General features: G+C 46.9%; 1 protein-coding gene across 4 annotated transcripts in view; it reads left to right on the forward strand.

Annotated features, from left to right (window-relative positions):
* The window catches only part of POLR1A (RNA polymerase I subunit A), a 52621-nt gene extending 36740 nt beyond the window's left edge, over positions 1–15881 (forward strand). For 3 of the 4 annotated variants that reach the window (XM_054824334.1, XM_054824336.1, XM_054824335.1), the window contains one exon: positions 312–1325. In XM_054824334.1, the coding sequence (XP_054680309.1) occupies positions 312–412 (101 nt within the window). In that variant the 3' untranslated portion in view covers positions 413–1325. Of the gene's footprint in view, positions 1–311; positions 1326–3225; positions 3377–13082 lie in introns of those variants that run through there. The other variant, XR_008576908.1, reaches the window with a different exon arrangement.
* Positions 15882–20781: the final 4900 nt, after the last annotated feature.

Consider the following 20781-nt stretch of genomic DNA (forward strand, 5'->3'; position numbering starts at 1 on the left):
TAGAATTTAGAACATGTTGTCTTTTCATGCTGAATAGGGAGAGTTTACTAATGTGTGGCCTGATTCTCTGCTTGCACGAAAAGATTGGGAAGCGAGAATAGTTTTTGTAGGAGGGGTAGGAAGAGTTTTGGACTCCTGCCCTCAGAAATACAAATTCAATCGGAATGGTAAGTGGCAGTGCCTTTCTGAAACTAGGGTGGCCTGAACCACATGATTTCTTGCATGTAAACCAAAATGCTTTCTTTTCAGCACTGACCTTTGGGAAACCTTTGGAAACATCCTAATATCATTTTGTTTGACTTCTGTTACAGGTGCCCATGATGAACTGCGATCCCCTTCTGCATGCCTAGTGGTTGGAAAAGTTGTTAAAGGAGGGACTGGTTTGTTTGACCTCAAGCAACCCCTTACATAGTGTTTTGGTTATAATTTGAGGATTCTGACTAAAATGCTCATTGTAAGAGATACATATGCTCTACTGCTATGCAACAAGGGCACGTACTGTGTCCTCAGTCATCTTCCCTGTGCCAAAAGGTTTGTTAATCTGGATACCTGATAAGCCTAATCTATTTAATGAGAATGTCCGCACCTATAGGAGCTATCCTATGATCCAAAGAAACATATATTTACTGTTCATTAATGTATAAAATGAGATTATCGGTTTAGATAGAAAAGAATAAAATGAAGGAGACCGTCTGGGTCTCAAACAGGCTGTGCAACAGCCTTGGCAGACAGAAGTCAAAGCAGAATCTGTTTATGCTGTCTAATTTTTTGGGGCAGAATCCCATCTGGGTGGGTGGTGTCAGTTGCCACACAGTTGTTAGATGACAAATTTCCAGTATTGGCAATAGCGCTCAGACTCACAGGTGTAGCTGGGCAGCGCCGTGCTGAAGATTCAACATTGTATTGAAGTGTCTGTGTTTGTGGCACATCCTCTTCTTTTGCTGTATTTGCGTGCACTGCTATAACTTTTATAAGTTTTAGAGGATGCATTTTCCCATTCTGATACTTCATTTATTAAGAATTACGTGTCTGTGACACAATTGTTAAATTTCTTTATTAGCCGAAGGCCGGAATTCAGAGTTTTCATGGTTTCTTTAGGCATTTTTCAGTGTCTACTCTTACGGCTTCTTTGTACGGAACAGATCTCCACGTTGTCAAAAACCTGACACTCGATAAAGATTTATTCCTTAAATAGCAACATGAGCTGCTGTAACAGTGACTACACAAAAGACTCCTGTAAGAATTACCAAAACAGAGTTTTAAAACTATTTTTGCTTAAATATTCTGTATCAAAGAGAATCTTTAATAAAGGACATTGCAAAGAAGCATTCTGAATGCCCTACTATGTGGCTGTGTTACCGAGGGAATTTTGTCATGTGGCCAACAGCCGTCGCTTTGATTCTGATGACTGTTAAAAATCACATAGCCGAGAGCTCTTAGCCACTCTTCAGAAATCAGCCTTTCTCATTTATACATTTGATTTTAATCAGAATGAAATGCGTGCAAGTAGTTAAAATTCTTTGGAGTTTGCTCACTACCATATAGGCAAGTTTTCTAACAGGTTTCAACCCCTGATCGTTCTCATCGGTACCCCCAAGCTAGTGGAAAAGTGCCAGAGCACACTTAGCCAGCTGAGGAGCCTCTACTTTGAGTGGAGCTGCGCTAAAGGGGATCAAATCAGGTCAGATAGTGGGAGGCATTGGCTTGGGATTGTGAAAGAGCCTCTGTGGAGTATCTTGATGGATTCCATTCTGCCTCAGTCCCTTAAAACTCTGTCAAATGTACTGCAAATTGCACTGAAGCTTAACAAACGCATTAGGCCGGTAGCTCTCCGCTTTCACTTTGCAAATCTTCGTAAAAGATTTCCTTGTTTCTTTCTCTAATCTTAGCACCTGCTATGTATTTCTCAAAAACATGTCATTCTGCGAACAACTGGAACAGAATTAGCTGGATACGGTTTCGCAAAGGGTTAGATGGGAAAGAACAAACTTTGGTAACAAAAAGACTTAATTTCAGGCTACAGTCTGTGCTGTTACAGACCATTTGCTGAGAGGGATCCCCAAGAGGTATTCACAGTCCTGCAGCGAAGAGCATCTATGCCATATTTTCTATGTGGAGATGCAGCATCCTTTAGTTCTCTGAAGAGTTTGACCTGAATAACTCATTGATCCAAGCGTTCATATGACTTCTTTGTGACGCTTAAGAGGTCATTTTGTGTCATAGTAATGAATTGTCCTCACAGTTACGGAGCCCTGAAATACAGGAAAACTTAGTAGTCTTAGACTTTGGCATAATATATCCAGGTACAAATGTATGTGAAATTATGCCGTCCTGCAGCTGAAAAGAGAGTCTTCTGACCAACTTGAACACGTCCTTTTCTAGACACTAGCTTGCTTTTCTGTTGCTGTCTGAAGCTCCTGAGGCCAGTGTTGCAGTCCTTCTGGCAGGCTTACGTACTGCTTCAGTGGTGAGAAGTCCCATGTGGTGGTGGGGCAGTGGTCAGCCAACATGCTTTATGGGGGAGCAAGGGTGCGGATGCTAAATGATCCTTTATGTTTTAAAGTTTCTTCGTTTCCTTGTGATGATTCCTGTTGCTGTACAGTTCTTTTTCAGGCTGCGAACTACCTACCCCCAAACAGAGCACAGGAGAAGGCTGCAGTAACGGATGGGGCTCTTGCTGCTTTGTAATTTATATAAAACGGGCAAATGCAATCAGTTTTGGCGTAACGGACCCCAGAGGGCTGGCAGTAGATGTGATTTCATAGGAGGAGGTCATGGTTGCCAGGCCAGAAGAACAGGCTAGAAAGCCCCTGTGGAGTGTGAGAACGGAGCTTTGCAGTTAGTTATGAAAGATGGGAATTCATAATTGAGACTTCCTTTTTCTTTTTTTCTCTCAAGTGCCTTAGTGCTCTGAATCAGAATTCAGTGTGATTTTTTTTTTTTTTTCCTGCCGAGGAAACCTCCATGTTCTCTCTGGTGGCAGACCAAGCTCGACTACTAAGAAGTTGTGAAGAAACATGTCAGATGGCACTGAGAACCCTTCATGCTATTTTTGAGTGTTTTCTGCAGGATCACTTTGGATGCATGCTATTTACCAGTCTTTCTTCAAATATCTTTGATGTTACTGTGACAATTATCAGAAATAATGCAAAACTAATACCGAACAGTGAAATCTTGTGGTGATTTTCTCTAGCTTGTGTATGTATGCTGCATTTCCATTTGCAGGTGATTTAGAAGTCAGCTGCAGTGCTGGCACCGGCCACGCTCTTAGCGATTCTTCCCTGGGAACCATCCCTTCTCTTAATTATCTGCTGCACTGCAGGGTGCCAAGATACCTCAAGACCATGAAAACATGAGAGGAAGGAAAAAAGAAAAGGTAGCTTCTAAAATTTCCTGCATTCTGTGTGTTTTATCTCTGTTAATAATAGCAAATGATCTGTCTGGAAAGTTAAAGGTTATAAGTTTGACTGAAAGTACGCGCCAAGAACGGGCTGGTTAGCATGTGGAGATACGAAAACTGTGGGAAGAGGCTTTTTTTTAAAGCTGTAATAGAAATTATTCAGCCAGAAAGGAGACGGTGATCCTTGTGTCCCAGTCATGCATACTTTGGCAAACAGGGCATATATTGTGGGTTTTATCCTGCTTATATTGTGTGTTTTATCCTGCTTGTACGGTGCAAAACACACACTTGTGCTGATACAGATTTATTACCTGTAAGATAGGGCTAACAAATCTTTTCAATGCATTGATGATGGTGAGTCAGCTTGTATTCGCACAGCAATTGGAAAGTGAGCTGCGTTCAAGCTTAATAAATCATAACAGAAGGCTTGTTCTTGACAGTGAACTTTAAAAAAAATCCTAAGTCAGGCAATGGGAATGGATACAGATAGGAATTAGTGCTTCTTTCATCTCAAAAGCAAAGCTAAATATTAGAAGACAGCAGAAAAGTTTGTTTTGCCAGATCCTTGGTTCCCGTGTTGTTAGGCTTGTGTAGGTCAGTAACCAAGCAGTGGCAACAACACAACTTGAAGAGATCTTTAATCGTTCAGAGCCTTTCTGGACAAACCACTTGAAACTTGTCAGTAAGTACTGAAATCTGGAAGCTACCTCATCTGCTGAGGAGTTTGGCAAGTACAAAGACATGTGACACCTCAGGGACACCTCACACAAGGTCAGACTGTGGTGACCGGACCGTGCTCCTGGGTCTGGCAGGCGGATCAAGCCAAAGCAAAACCTTTTTCTCCTCTGGGATTAGGTCATAGACTGGAAAACTTGTGAACATCGCCCATAAGGGATGAGATCAAAAAAATGTTTTGAAGGTTTCAGTGCTGAACATCTTGACCTTTGGGGTGGACGTGAAGGCTGGGGTCTGTAGGTGAGGAGGAGACTGACCTCCCATAGCTTGCCGCATGGCAACCTGGCCAGAAGGGAACCATGGAAACTGCGTCTTCAGTCCCTGCTTTTCCTTCCCATTTATATAGCGTGTTAAACAGCACCTTCACCCTGAAGACCCCCGAGTTTCCCTTTGTAGATATGTGCATAATAATAATATAAGAGAGCAAATGTGATTTCTTTCAAAGTACACCCAGGGAAGAGGAGGTGAACTGTGTCTGGTCGTGCCTGTGAGCCCGGTGTTGAGGGCAGCCACTGAGGATGCAGGAGACCTCGGGCCCTGAGGGGCTTCAAACCCACCTCCTGAGTGCCCTAACCACCAGCTCAGACAGGAAAACTTCCCTTTTCCTGCTCTGAAACACCTTGCCGCTGCTGGAAGTGTGGTTTGCAGGGATAAGGGAGGAAGGAGGTCAGCTCCCCGTTCCCAGGGGAAGGGAGGGGAAACCAGGGCTTTCTTGGACAACCAGAGAAACCTTTGTCCTCGTGTTTGTGCAGCCTCACCCAAAAGGGCGGAGAGAAATCCTGCCTCAAAACAAAATTGCAACTATCATTTTTTTCCAAGATTTTAAGGCATTTTCCTGTGATGTGAAAGACAGGGGTTGGAAGTCCCTCAGGGAAAAGAGCGTTATAAAGCCCTGTGTTATGGATGAGCGCTGTAACCCCCAGGTGAGGCAGCCACCCAGCTCCTTCAGTGTTGCCTCTCTTGTTTCTGATTTGCGGTGCGGTGCAGGTGTGATGAGGCCTGAGGATGCTCCCGGTGGGAGGTGGACACCGGTAGTGCACCCCACAAGCCTGGATGCTGAGCTGGAGGTGTACGGGGGTACAATGGGGTGCTCAGAGTGCTGCAGGGTGAGAAATCGAGGTACCTGCAGAGCTCTGCTGGCTGCAGGGTCAAGGGGCAGCTGAGCAGGGTTTTTCAGGAATGCAAGGTTGATTAAGGGAGACATCATTAGCACATCCTCCACGGAGGCCTTTGCTGCTGAGCGGAGCTGTTGGCCAGAGCCAGCCCGACAGCCCGTTCCCAGTGCCAGGGAGCCAGGATTAAGCAAGCTGCTTGTTAATGATGTTTTACAGTTTTCTGGCTTAGATCCCTTGAAAGAGCTGACTGTCCAAATCGCCCTGGAAAAGTTTAGGTCTGATCGTGGAGTCAGAGAGGATGTCATGCTGTTCCCGTTTTCCTGGGTGCAGCGTGCTCTGCCAGCTTTGGGAAGATAAATGATCCCCCTTGGCGGGGGCGCCTTGAATCTGGTGGGGCTGCGGCTTGGTCTGTAGTAACACTGCTGCTGTTGTTTGGGTTTTGGAGCCTTGCCTGGCACTACAGAGAGAATAACGAGTGATCAAGAAGTAACAGTGGAACATTAACGCAAACTGCAATAAATACAGAGATGCATTATTAATGGGACATTAAAACCGAAAGGGCAAGTAGAGCAAATTATATGCTGACAGTACAACAACTCTGCAGAAAAATCCCAGGGCAATACCTTGGAAAAAAATCAATGCTCTGTAAAACACTTCAGTAGAGGGTTCTTCTGCTTTCTGTTATACTGTATTTCCTGTGCTTGGGAGTCTGGGTTGTCTCTGGAAGATGCAGAATTTGAGATGTGGTTTAGACCCAATAGCCTCATGAATGTAAGTAATGCTACAAACCAGGGCGGTGCCCTTGGCCTCCCTGCTACTTGATCATCTTCTTTAATTTTGGGTAAAGCTACAGGACTGAATTTTTACAAGAGCAGAAGGACAGTGGAGTCTGAATTCCTGTTCTTGCCAGGCTCAGACTGGGCAGGAGTTCGGGGCTGGACCCGGACTCTCGTCTTGCCTCTGTTGCCAAGTGAGGGTAAACACTCCAGAGCGGGGGGCAGCAGCAGGGAGTGCCTGTTTCAACCCCATCTTCGCACAAACATCAGTGTTGGGGACAGCACTGTAATTTTACAGTAACTGAAGCTCACACAGCAGCTCTCGTGCTTTGCCTCATGCTTTGGAGCCAGGCCAGGGCTCTGGGCAGGAAATGTTGCTGAAACAGCTCTTTTAAGGTGCCGATGCATCCGCTCCTCCACCCACCCGGCTGCGGGTCTGCTCGGTTATCTCCAGCCAGACCACGACAGGCTCATCTTCCTTCATCAGAGACGGAGCTAACGCCCACGTGCGTGCTCCAACCTAACAGGCCAGTGGCCGCTGGGCAACACGGAGCACGTGGTGGGAGCATGGGCAGCATGTGCCCCTTTCACCTTGACCCATGGGGTCTCGCTGACCCAAATCTTGGCAGCTGAGTGGCTTCAAGTCCCTGTCGGCCCCTTGCTTTCCTTGGTGCGGTGGCAGGGTGTGCCCTCTCTGCCCAAATACCTCCCTGCCCAGGCTGTGTGTGTCTCCATCCACACTGAAACCAGTCCCTGCCTCCCTCGGCCGAGTGGCCCGTGACAACAGAAGGTCCCCTCTTCCTTCTTGGCTGCAGGATGGTTACTAGTTTCTTTTCCGTTCTGTTCAGGGAAAGTCCCTTGCTTCAAATTCAAGGAACTGAAATGAATCTATTTTTTCCTCTCTTTTGCCAAGATCTGTCATCCCAAACTGTTTCCACTCCAAGCTATTTACAGGAATGAGTCTCTGCTGGTTCATTTTGGGGGTGGGATGGGTGTACGACCGATGTCGCATCCACCTGGTCAGGCCACGGGGCATAAAACCAGGCTGGGACTCATCCATTACAGCTAAATCCCGACATGACAGCCCCGGGGCTGTCCCGCAGGGATCTCTGTTTCCCAGGGCCTCTCTGACCATGAATTTAAGTTGGCGGCTGGGACTTTGTTCCACGCAGTCCTACACAGCCCCGCAAGGCAAATGTTTTCTTCTCCTGGTGTTTGTGGGTATTTTTTAAAAGGAAATGTTTAACATGGGATTGAGAGTTTTTTCCCTGGAAACGTTGAGCTGTTCCAGGGGAGCAAAGCTTGCTTCACCGCAGCGAAAGGGGTATGCAATAGAATTTGGGCTCCTGAGAACCATGTCCTCTGTGCAAGATAAACTGATCCTTTAAAATAAGGTTTTACAGATGAGAAAGCGGAAATGTTGATGCTAGGAATGCAGACGTCCTGAAGAGTCACTTTGACTTCAGCTTTTTACCTCGTTGGGTCACCACATAGCCCTCAAACAAACCCCAGTGCGTGATATGTCAAACCAAGAGATAACGTTTTCCTGGCATAACAAAACCCAACATTTCGTTTGCAGGCAACCAAAAGATTTAATCTTTTAAGAGTTATTTAAGAGTTATTATTACATAACTCTTTTAAGAGTTATTTAAGATCCCCACAATTTTTTGAAGTGATTTTAGATGTAAAAAGGTTTGTGCCAGAATAAAATAAACCAGACTGTTTTCAACATCTGCAGTTCTCTCTGATTTTTCCCCCTGCCCCCTCTCCCCCCAAATTGTTTTCTGAAACCGGCTTAAATTAGTAGTCTAGTGGATAAGAGGGGGTTTATTTACTGCCGAATAAACTGTTTGAAAAACATCCACCTACAATTAAATAAGGAAAATTTGTGATGGGTGTGCGCTCCTAGGGCTTAAGTTGCTTTGAAAAATACAACTGTGTGTCCCTCCTGGCAAATTAATACAAAACGCCTTTGTCAGGATGGGTCAGAAATCCCACGCTAGAGCCAAACACCCACCCAAGGCACCTGCCTCTCGCTAATGCCTCTGTATTTCATCGGGGACCATCTCAGATAAGCGAGGGTTTGGAGAGTGTTGGAGATGTGGAAAGCACTCCTGGTGCGTGTCTGCTTTCCTTCCCAGAGTCGGAAGCATCAGCTGAGGGTCGCTGCATCCTCTGTGTATCTGACAAAGACAAAGCATCAGCTCTATGGCATGTCTCTGGTTTCCTACCAAAACCTCCTGCGGCTTAAAAAAAAAAGTTGTCAGACCTGGTATCATTGAAACTGATACGGATTTAGATGGGTATCTGTCAAAGAGTTTATTTCCAGTGGCTGTTTGGGATGACAGGCTGAGAAATCCTGGATAAAGGCACGGACTTAAGCAGTACCAAGGGGAGAGAGAGAAGGGGAAAGGACCAGTAAAGTCCTGTCATTCCCATTAAAGTGAAGCCTGCTGGTTTTAATATCTTTAAGATAGAGTGTCACCACCAGGCTTTTCCCACTATGTCAGAAAAATCCATCGGCAGTTGACCCTTAGGTGCGCTGGGGAAGAAAACGACTTCTTAACTACACATCTTCGCAGCGATACAGCTACCTGCGGCCAACCCCCACGGCAGGGTGTTGGAGCTAGATCATCTGTAAGGCCCCTTCCAACCCAAACCATTTATGATTCTATGAATTACCTCAGTGCATGACCCAAAAAAGCAACACACACTGCAGCATCCAGCTGTGCTGCACTGCACAGGGGGCAATGCAGCGGGGAGCTTTAAGCCCTCATGGGCGTTCTCGTGCTGTGGTTTGTGTTGGTTTTTTTTCTGGCAGAAATGTCACTATTTTTCTTGCTACGTTATTTAGAGGCTGCTTCTGGTTAGCTGAAGACCTGGCATCACCTCATCAGTGCCCTACCGTCAGGTCAGGTCAGAGCATCTCAGCCTTTGCTTCCATAGAATCATAGAATGTTTTTGCATGGAAGGGACCCTTAAAGGTCACCTAGTCCAAACCCATGCAATGAGCAGGGACATCTTCAACCAGATCAGGTTGCTCAGAGCCTCATCCAACCTGACTTTGAATGTTGCCAGGGATGGGGCATCCACTGCCTCTCTGGGCAACCTGTTCCACTCTGGTCTTGTTAGATGTTGATTTAATGTGATGAAGTCGGAGCAACTCAAAGCTTCTACTAAGTGAAAGGGAAACACTGTGTGGTTAAAGCAAATGTTTTTAATGCTCACAAGATCCAGGCTCTGTTCCCAGCTCAAATGCAGATGTCTCGTGATCTCAGACAAACGACTCCTCCAGGCATGGGAGATCCTCGTCAGCGACGCAGTTGATACTACTTTAATACGGGCACTTTGCAGCATGCCATGAGATTTGCCAGCAGTAAGCCACTGCTCCTATATAGAGGCTCATAAACCTCCTTCCTGACTGCATTTGCTGTCCTTTTCTGCTTCAATTCTGATCACCTCAAAGACGTGCAACGCCAGTTTTAACTCTGAAAGTCCCGTGCAGGGCTGGCTGGTGCTTTTGAGTCAGTCCTGGTTTTAACGCCCTGCAAACTACAGTCATCCTTTATTTTGCTCCGCGTGGCAAGAAAAGAATTATAGTGAGGAAGCAACTTGTCCAATCGGTACTTGTTATATTGTCCTGTTACAGACCGAAGAGGCCATAAGCATTTCTGTTTTCATCACGCATGAGCCCTCTGCTCTGCTGGTCCAAGGAAAAGAGAACATTTCCTAGCACAGAAGCTCTTTAGCCAGCTGTAGCACAGCCTGTGCTTTTAGCATAAGGGTTCCCATCTGCTTTCCTACCTTCTGGCCACAGGGGATCATCAAAAATGATCCAGACCCCAAGACGATGGATCCAAGGAGAATCCAGAGCTTGGGGTCCTCCTGCCACTTTGCTGCTTACATCTGTGGTTCAGTTTTAGGTCAGCTCAGAAAGCCTCCAGGATGCGTGATGCTATTTCTGCAAACCTTGGGAGCATGGCAGAGGACTCGGGTGTTTTTTGGCAGTACATACGTTAGTATCCTGCAGATTGCAATCATCTTCCGCTCCACTCTGATGAGAAAAACAGCATGTTTGGGAAGCAAGCAGTCCATCCGAATGCAGTTTCCATCTGCCAGATAACCCCCATTCCGGGAGAGAGAGGTGCGATGATGCACTGAAGAGGTTTAACTCAATTCCCAGACGTCAATTACACTTGGTCGCATTAGTGTTTTACAGGCAATTACTCTTCACACTAAACCTTTCAAAACGCAAAATACCCAGGAAGCAACCAAGCCCCTGAGGGAGAGGACCAGGGGAATATTTTTAGGTGTCATCAGTCACCAGCTTAGATTTCTAGCAGACGCCCCCAGCCTTATCTATACCCATCGCTGCATGACTGAAAGCTTGACTTAGCGTCACCTTGCAGGATGCTGGCTTAGATTACGTCTCCATTTTTTCTCAGCTTTAGCTGACGACTCCTGGATGGTGTGGAAAGCTCCGCGGCAGAAAGCACTGACCTCCAGAAACCAAACCCCATGGCAGTGGCGCTTACTTTGGGGTTTTTTGTAGGACTCGGGTGATGATTAGGAGCCAGGCCGCTGCATACAGCTGATGCTTTCCTGGGTGTGCTCTGATGCACGGGCATGGGGACACGGTTAACATGTCCCCAGGAACAAGGTTTCCCAGTATGAACCTGGGAGATCCCTGAGATAGATCCCACGTGCTCTGCTAGATCACTGCCAGCAAATTCATCCCCCTCCCCATCCATCCACAGGGCACGGTCTTCCCCAGCCCAGGGCTTTTTTTTTCTCACCTCTATGACTTCTGGAGAGGTTTTGTTCCTGCTCTCATGCCAGCTCAGGAGCCTCTCGCTATTGGGAGAAACAGCGGTGTCCTCCAAGCCCAAGCATTTCCCCATGAATAGGATCAGCCACTACCACGAGCCCAAACCATGTTTGCACATCGTTTAGTAAAAGGGTTTTCAAGGTTTTTCAGCCAGACATGCACTGGGCACGGTGGTGTTGCCCCCCACATGAGCACATAAGCATTGAGTTACATTTGAAACACAACAGGGATCAAAGCGTGTTTGCTGTCCGGCTGTTTGATGTTCAGCAGGTGCTAAAATCATCCCGTTCACCTTACGTTTCCTTCTGTGCTGGGATATTTTGGGGAGTGGGGTCCAGCAGATGATTTGCTGAGATGGTGGCACATGTTGAGAAGTTCCTTCAGTGCTGATGTGGAGATGCGTGGTTTCTCCTAGTGCCGTCTGAGGAGCAATCTGGATGCTGGTTTTGGCTGTGCTGTGGTAGGGTGGCCCTGAAGAGCTCTTGTGTGGCACAGCATGGGTCCCCAAGCCTCTGCCAAGCCTCGGCCACGTCCCGTGCCCTGCCGGGCCACGCTCAGCACCCTCTGACTGCTCGTTGTTCAGAGGTGTGTAAGGAGGTGGGTGGGTGTGGGCAGCCCCAGTGCTGCTTTGCGTCCTCCATCTGAGGGGCTTGGGGATGGTTGCGCACTGAATTAAACTCCCCCCCCCCCCAAACCCAAGTCTTTCCACTCCTTTGTCAGAGCTGGCTGAAATCACCTCCTAGACATGAAAACGTGCCAGGGCTCCAGGGCTCACGGAGGCTGTTTTTGAAGATGAACCAGGCTTTTAAAAAAACCAACAAGAAGTGATGAGGATTTGATACTGGCTTAACGCAGGGCTTAAATGCCAGCACTAAGTTAGTGCACGGCATGAGTGGTGCTCCGCAAGGAGGAGGAAGGGGAAGATGGAGGGGAGGAAAGTGCCTTTAGAAAGGGCTGTCTGCTCCCACTGCCCCGCTGCCGGGCTGGATCCCCACACATGCAGCTGCGTTAACTTTTTTACATATAGGATATATAATAGGGGTTTATATATATTATTCAATAATAGTCTTTCAGGTATGCTCCAGGCAGGATTTCACTCTGCTAAACCCAGCTGGGATGAGCAGGGGAGTGATCAGAGCCAGCCCAAACCCATCGCCGTGCTTTGCAAGCAGCGTGCGTCCGACAGAGCGGAGCAAAGGGAAGGGGGGGCACGACGAGAGTCGCTTTTTCTCTTCCCCTCCGTGGGCAGGTGTGTGCAGGATGGCAGGGCCCTGGTGCTCCCGTGGTGGCTGCGGGATGTCCCCATGCATGGTACGCCGTGTCGGAGAGGGGCTCTGCAGTTTTAAATCAAATCTACCCCTCCCCAGCACGGCTCATGAAATGGGGGCACGGCGACTAGCTGATGTACAGTTATATATTGTATGTAAAGCTGGCAACAAATTACAAATGGTCAGGCAGAATTTGGAGCTCTTCTCACTTCCCAGCAGCAGTCCCTAATTGCACAGAGCTAGGACTTTGCTTTCCCATCCTATTCCAACCTATTTACTCGCTCTCCATCATGCTGCGTTCCCACGTTTTCCTCCGGACTGCCTGTAGCAGTGACCCGGAGCAGCTGGGGACGGCTCCGGTGGCAGTTCATGGGTGCCTTCTGCCGGGTGCCAGCCCTGAAATGTCAGGCCGTTTGCACATAGCTGTGACTGTCACCCCTCAGGCTTCGGAATATAGTGAGGATAATTACGTGCTATTTGTATTGCACCGCGCTATTTTTAAATGCCCTACCTCTAAGCTGAGATACAAACCCTTTTTCCTTATGGCTATTAGAAAAGATAATGCTTTTTCACAGGTCCTTCTCTTTTCTTTTTTTTAGATTTAAATTCATGATGTGGTCACTTTTTGTTAGCAGAAGCATAACAGGCTATCTCCAAACTGCTATCTCAAATGTATGTTTGTATATATAGGTAATGATATATATGTGTATATATGTAATGACACAGATGTATGGCAATATTTATATTTTTTTTGATACATCGCTTCAACTTGTCATGAAAGATTTAGATGCAAAGAATATTCCTGATGAGCAAATCAGAATAGAAGCGCTGGACCCATTGATCCAGCTTTAAACAAACCATGCAGCTGTGAGCATGCATACAATTATGCATATAAATACAAATAAATAGAAATAAATTCACCCAGTAGTGCAGTAGCTAATTCCAGCGATCTCTTTGCAGAGCAAGAATATCTATTCATGCAAATAATCTCCTTGAAATTTGCCTGAACACCTGCAAGTGCAATTGCTTTGACACCGCGCGCAATGAGACGGTTATATTCGTGGTGCCTCTGCGAGGCTGTGAACGAGCAGTTGTGAAGCACCTGAGATGGATCTCCCCACGGCACTGCACAGGCGGTTGTCTTTACATCCCGCTTGACAAACAGGCAGAGCAGGGATTTCCTTGGAGAAACTAATGCTGCGGCTTTTCTGGCTCCTCCAAGGATGGAAAACCAGAGCCTTGAGTTGGAAAAGACACATCGCAGTGATGGAAAGCTATGGGAAATGTCATTTATGAAGAGATTTAAATGTTGCAGCTGAGAAGTTTGGCTGGGGGGGTGGAGAACAAGCCAATCCAACCACCGAGAGAGGAGAGATGAAAATCACAAAGAAGTATTTTTCCCAAACACTTATTTGGCAGAGAATTCAAACCCACCACAGTTCTGGGTTAAGCAACTTAATTACTGACTGTCTATTAGGAAAGACTCCTTCTCCAGTGTATCTGCTTTCAGCGGCGAAACACACACCTGAAAAATCTTGCAAAGTTTGACCTGGGAAATTCTGGCTTCCCCTCAGGTAGTCCGTGCTTCGCCTTCGCAGGACGTTGGCAGGAAACAGCTTTAGCCTCGTGAAAGGAAATGATCTCATACCCAGCAGTCATTAAACCGTGGGACGCCTTGCCACAAGATGCATTAGTGGTGAAAAGTTTAAAGTGGCTGAAGAAGACATTAGGCCAGTTCATAGAGGAGAGGGTCCTCGGCAGCTCTGGGGCACGCTGGCCTATTTACAGCTCTGCTTCGGGAAATCCTTACGTTGCTTATTGCCAAGATCTGAGAAATAATAACAGAGAAATGATCACCCGCTCCCTGCCCTTTTTTTTAATAGCACCTTTGGAGAGTTACACTGAGCTGTGGAGATTTTTGACTTGACCCAGCGTAGGTGCTTTTACAGGGTCACCAGATCAAAGCCCTGTGCCTGAGCCTGCCGCGTGCGGCTATTTCAACCCGTGGTTGTGAGATGTCAGGCCGATTTTACGGTGGTGTTTTACAGCTGCTTGATACTGGCATGGTTAACCGGTTCAAGGCAATACCAACTCACCCAGTATGTGCCAACAAGGGTTTCCAGTTTATAGCACTGCTCATCTGCACTACAGTGGTGCCAGGGAGCTGCTCCTGCCGTACCCTGTCCAAACCAAAAGCAGTCCTGCCCCTTGCCCCACCACAAAAACCCAAAACCTTTTCAGTCCAGAGGTTGTTTTAATATTGCCTTTTTATTTTTTAAGTACTTTGGCTGACATCATGGGCAATTTTGTTGCAATGCAAGGAACTGTATGTTTGCTCAGTGGTTTTTCTTCCCAAATCGCTACAGCTCTGGGGGAAGGTGAGTTTTCAGAAGGATGTCTCCATGCTGTGATGCACTGCCTCGATCTCCCCTTCTGACTCTGGGCCATGGGACCATGTTACGGACCCTTGGAGCCAGCACTGAGGTTTTCCTGTCTGAGCCTTCCCCTTGATGCCCGTCGTGGTTTTGCCTTGCCCGAAGGTTCAGTGCAACCTGTTAATTTTCCTGACTTCCTTGTCCAAACCACTGGGCTGGGGGACAAGAGCCCCAGAGTTTCTGCCCAGTGGTCCTCAGAGCTTCTCCTCCCCATTACCTTCATTTCCTTCCTGGCAGGTTTAGCTCTAGGCAGGCTAAGGCTGCTGACTCCATTGTAGCTAACACGTAGCTAGCTCTAGCGTGAAACAAGTAGACCAAACCAGGCTTAAGTCTAAGGCAGCATGGTGGGAAAAGCTGCTTTCAAATTCAGGTAATTTCATCCCCAGCATACATGTATGCTCCAACAGAGCTGGGCTTACAAAAAACATACATTTAGGTCCAACAGACAATCTGACGTCTGGCCATAAAAAATGATGAATTGATGACTCAATGAATTATTTTGCTCTTTCACCATATCCAGATTCCGATCTATATTAGCTAAACCAGTCGGTGCAAGTTTTCTAAATTGATTTTAAATTGACCTAATTAAGACAGTAAGAGCCCATAATGGAGATGTGCTTAACCCAATTTAACCCTTCCTGAAATCAATTACACTGGAATTCAGTAATTTGCAGGCAGAAGCTAAACCAACTTAAGAAAGAGTTAAGACGGTGTAAGTGCCCTTGCAGTGCAGGTCTGCATTACTTCAGACAAATTAAACTCCATCTAGTGCAAGTTGTAATGTAGCCAGACCACAGCCAATGTCACACAATAATACACGCTTAATCAATTCATGAACTCCAGCCAGAAGTACCAATGACTGCCAGGCCACCACAAACTGTGACATCTCATTTTGTTCCATCTCTACTGCACCCACTACTTCATGTTGAAGCAAACCGGTCATGCTGAACGCATCTTCTATAGGAACTTTAGAGTTTTCTGCCCCAGCTTGTGATTTGATGGGCTCCCATCCCATGTGGATACCACACATGGTCTCGAGTTGAGTCATCTGACATGAATGCCTCATCGCGATGACGTGACAACATGTGATAGATGTATGACAAGGCACGCAGTGTGAGAGAAGCTGCTGTGCCCCAGGGAAGAGGGCAGCAGAAAGCCATGGGCTGGATAGTTTATTAAAACACCCCTTTCAGACAGCATCTGTCTCAGTCTGAAGACCTCAGAAGAACAGGGAACACATCGGTGCAAACTACCCATGGCTACAGCTGCAAATGTCATCTGAGCTTCCCATCTGAACTAGTCCAGCTTCAGCTCACACTTACCGGCTCTTCCGCTGCCTTTTCTTTAGCATTAAAGGGCTAAAGAGCACTTTAACAAGGGATTTGTTGTTGTTTTGTTTTTTTTTCTCCCTGTGAAGGTATGTCAGGTTTTTTATCATTATAAGCAATATTGCCATCCCTGACTAGTAATTGCTGTTGATAATCAAAAAAGACAATTATCTGTATACTGCAGTGAGTAGGCTGGATGGGCGAGTGCTCTACAAACCGCTAAGACTTTGTTAATTAGGGGTTAAGTACATTTTCTGAAGGATGGATCTGAGTTTTGGAAGATCAAATTAAAGGCACGGGGAAATCCTTGCTGTGTCACTCGACCCTTCTGAAAATGGCAACTCCATCACTCATTGCCTCCCGGTTCCTCTGGTGGACTGAATTCTCCTCCAACTGGTCCATAAAGGCACCACCTCCAGTTCCCTCCTGTCCTCTCTCCAGCTAGGTATCATCTCTCTCTTCCAGAAAACAGGAAGAGAAACAGAAAACCAAGTGAGAAGGAGAAGTAGTGAGGCCAGCAAGCATTTGCTAGGAGGCCAAGTGCATGGAACCAAAGCCGCAGGTGAAACAGTAGCAGGCAATGAGTGAGGAGGAGATGGGAGCAGGCACTGGGGCACTCAGACACCAAACAGACACGTATCTGCTGCTGGTCTCAGTAGGAAAGGACCTGGGCAGGTAACCGCGGCCAGCACAAGCCTGCAGCCCATGCCCACAGCAATGAATCAGTGGTACGTCAGGCAGAGCATCGCCAGGGGCAGAAGAGACACTTGTGAATGGGACAGAAACCAGGTGGGAAGGTGGCGATTTGGGAGATTGTGTTAAGGGATGTTAAGTGTCAGCAGTGCCTTTTACAAACTGCAGCACTGCCGGGGAGACGAGGACAAGCATCGGTGTACTCTGCTATCAGAAGCAGTGCCAGGGCACTACACCATCAGTCGAACGAGGTCCTGGTACAGAGAAAACAGATTCTGGTGGAGCGTTGTTCTTGTTCGTGAACAAAATGAACTGGGGATGAGGAGAAGGCAGCGAGTCACTGCTGCTGCGATAGTCCCAGAACCACAACCTGGGGAAGGGGAGTTTAAGGAGTGAGGCTGTCACTGCCAGACTAGTTGCTCAATGCACCTGGTCTGCAGCCAAAGTGTGGAAGGAGAAAGTAAATACTTTCTGCCTCATCTATGTTCTGCATCCATTGCACGGCAGGACAACTAAAGCGGGCTGAAGGCCAACAGAAGGCACGTCCAGAAAGCAACTGGAACCGCAGCCAGGCTTGCCCGGTGGTCTGTGCAGAGCAGAGCTGGTTGCACTGTGCAGGCTGGGAAGCAGCGTGATTAATGCAGGAGACGGGAACATGGCAGTGAAACCAGAGGGATGCTGCCAAGCTGTGATGAGGAAGTAAACAGCAGCAGGAAGGTAAGATTTCTTGTCTCGGTTGTATACTGAAATCTCTGCATGCATGATTCCAGTGCTGCCAGAAGCCTGAAAAGGGGCTGTAGGTAAGCCAAGAATTAAACATCAGAGAACTGCATGTGCCCTACATGGTGGGTCTGATCAAAGTGAACTCTTTCCTTAATGATAAACATAAATCTCATTCTTGAATTATTTTTAGGATTATTTTCATAGAAACCACAATAACTGTTGGGGGGATAAAAAAAATGACTGCATTTCACAAGGACCTCCACTGTCCCTAGGGATGCAATGTCTCACATGCCCTCAAAACGGGGAATAGAGAAGGATCTGACCAGCTGTACGTACAGCATCAGATAAAGGCAATTGTAAACCAATGAAACGATCATTAGTATTGGATGTCAAACTGGCCTCACAGCAAAGTCTTGTGGTTACAAATATTTTTGGCAGTGTTATTTCAAGCAGACAACCCAAAGAGCAAGATGCTCATCCTATCACAATTTGCTACACGATGGCTAGAGAAATGTCACTTAAAAGGACATGTGAAAACACCATTGTTAGTGTGTTACTGATGAAGAAGGCACTTAGAAGTATAAGGGTTTTTTGGTTTGTTTTGTGGTTGGTTTTTTTTAGATGACCTTTGTCTGATGAAAAGCTATGGCAGATTTAGTGCAAAACAAACTAGTCATTTGTGGTTAAAAAAAAATGAAGTTGTCGCTCTAAGGTGCTAAAAAGCCCTCTTTATCCAGCCTGTGTCTGCTGGACATGGGAGTTTATGAAGCTGATGCTGAGAAGCTCTCATGGTCTGAGACAGAATCTAAGACTTCTAGGCCAAAACCTCTTCATCCCACCTTCATTTCCACACATGAGGAATGTCAAAATATATCATTTCTGTATTGGGTTTGCATGGCCAGGTTTTGGTAGCGGGGAGGCTACAGGGGCGGCTGCTGTGAGAAGATGCCAGAAGCTTCCCCCATGTCCGACAGAGCCAATGCCAGCCGGCTCCAAGACGGACCCACCGCTGGCCAAGACCAAGCCCATCAGCGATGGTGGCAGCGCCTCTGGGGTAGCAGAGTTAAGGAGGAAAAAAAAAAAAACCTGCAGGAGGCTTTTGTAGCCAGAGAGAGGAGTGAGAAAATGTGAGAGAACAACTCTGCAGACACCCAGGTCAGTGCAGAAGGAGGGGCAGGAGGTGCTCCAGGCACCGGAGCAGACCATGGTGAGGCAGACTTTCCCCAGCAGCCCATGGAGGTCCATGGTGGAGCAGATATCCACCTGCAGCCCATGGAGGAAGGATGAGGGGGTGTAGAGATTCCACCTGCAGCCCATGGAGGACCCCACGTCGGAGCAGGTGGAGGCACCTGAAGGAGGCTGTGGCCCCGTGGGAAGCCCACGCTGGAGCGGGCTCCTGGCAGGACCTGTGGCCCCATGGAGAGAGGAGCCCACACCAGAGCAGGTTTGCTGGCAGGACTTGTGACCCCGTGGGGGACCCCACGCTGGAGCAGTTCATGAAGAACTGGAGCCCATGGGAAGGACTCACGTTAGAGAAGGCCGTGGAGGACTGTCTCCCATGAGAGGGACCCCACAGTGGAGCAGGGGAGGAGTGTGAGGAGTCCTCCCGCTGAGGAGGAAGGAGCAGCAGAGACACCATGTGATGAACTGACCACAACCCCCATTCCCCATCCCCCTGTGCCGCTGTGGGGAGGAGGGAGAGAAATGGGGAGTGAAGTTGAGGGGTGGGGGGAACGGGGTTTAAGATTTGGTTTTATTTCTTATTACTTGACTTGACTGGTAATAAATGAAACTAATTTTCCCGAGCTGAGTCTGTTTTGCCCATGACAGTAATTGCTGAGTGATCTCCCCATCCTTATCTCGACCCACGAGCCTGTCGTTATATTTTCTGTCCCCTGTGCAGCTGAGGATGGACAGCGATGGAGCGGCTTTGGGGGGTGCCTGGTGTCCAGCCAGGGTCAGCCCACCACAGTTTCCAAAGACAGAAAGCACTAGTGCCTATGTTGGATTAGATTACATCTTCAGCAGACTTTTTAGAAGCTTTTCTGCTGTATTAAAAGCCTACTTTTTTGCTAGTGATAAGTAAAGGTGACTGGGGCAAGTAAACTGAGATCTGTTTTCTTACCACTAATTAAATAATAGTAATATTGATTTAAAAGAAAGTCAAAGACCTAGTTTTCCAATGTGCCTTACTCGTCGTATCTTTCATCAGAAGCAATAAAACACCCTCCCCAACACAGGGTAAGCGATTGGAAGGATATAGATATGAATGTAATTACTAAAGAATACAATTACATTGTCAGCAAAATTTATAACTCTAATTTGCTTTAAATAGCCGTATTTTATGGTTCTTCCGTGTGATTAGCAAACAGGCTGCTGCCTAAGAACTTAGATTAAATTTGATAATTCTGCTTGCTGCCGCTACTGAAGAAAAGCTGCGAATAGGTGACTCTCAGCCACGCTCATGCGTGAGCCACCTGAGACATCGCATTTTTCATCTCCGGTTCTGCAGACCCCTGTTACTATCCATCAGTGGCTGTAATGACTAATTAAATGAGCTTTTTTTCCTGTTTTCTTTTCCACTCTCATCTTTTAATACTGTTCAACCTTGCTTAAGTCAAGGTCTGTTATCTGCTTGCCTGACATTGTTTATCCAAAATATGACGCTGTTTTCCCCTGACGTTCATCTGACCCAACCTCCAGGACTCCCACAGCCATGTGGATATTTGAGCCGGACACCCTGGGCTTCCTTTCACAGCAGCCAAGAGAAATAGGCTCGTTTAAGGTAGGATTCACCCTCCTTCACGTAGCAAGGTCTGCAGCAGGGTGAGGGGATCCCACGCTATAGGTAGGAGCTCCACAATCATCCATGACTCCATCAAACAGTTCCTAAAATCAGGGGGGACATTTGCAATGAATTTTGTAAGGGCTTTTCATTACAGACTATGGCAGAAACATCTGTCAACCGCTGGGAGAAGATACTCCAGCAAACGCTCTGGGAGAGTCGTCCCACCAATCTTTCAGCTAAAACAAAAAAGTCACGGAAAACGCCTTTTCACTCCCCGAGCGTAAAGACTGAGCCCAGCCCCTATGGCCACAGCAGTGGGGAATGTCCTTAGTGCTCGTTCTTCATTATCAAACAGAAAATGAGGATAATATGCAAATGCTGCATTTCCTCTGAAGCCACTTCACCCTCGCACTTGTTAATGCATTGCTTTCTCTCTAATGCTTTTAAACTAGTAAACTTCATAGCAGTAAGTATTTAATAGTGAAATAAATGCATTTCCATTTGGGGAGGGAAATAAACTATAATGATGTGAGCATGGTTATACAAAAATATTTGTAGCTTTTCCTGGTAGGATGCCTCTGTGAAAAAAAACCAAAACAAACCCAAGCAAATGAAAAAGTTCATATCCCTAATTAAAGCAGTTATAATCTTTATAAGGGGTTACAACACCAAAGGCCAGACTGACATCCCCG

This window comes from Grus americana, chromosome 4 (genome assembly GCF_028858705.1).
Source record: "Grus americana isolate bGruAme1 chromosome 4, bGruAme1.mat, whole genome shotgun sequence".
Taxonomy (NCBI): Eukaryota; Metazoa; Chordata; class Aves; order Gruiformes; family Gruidae; genus Grus; species Grus americana.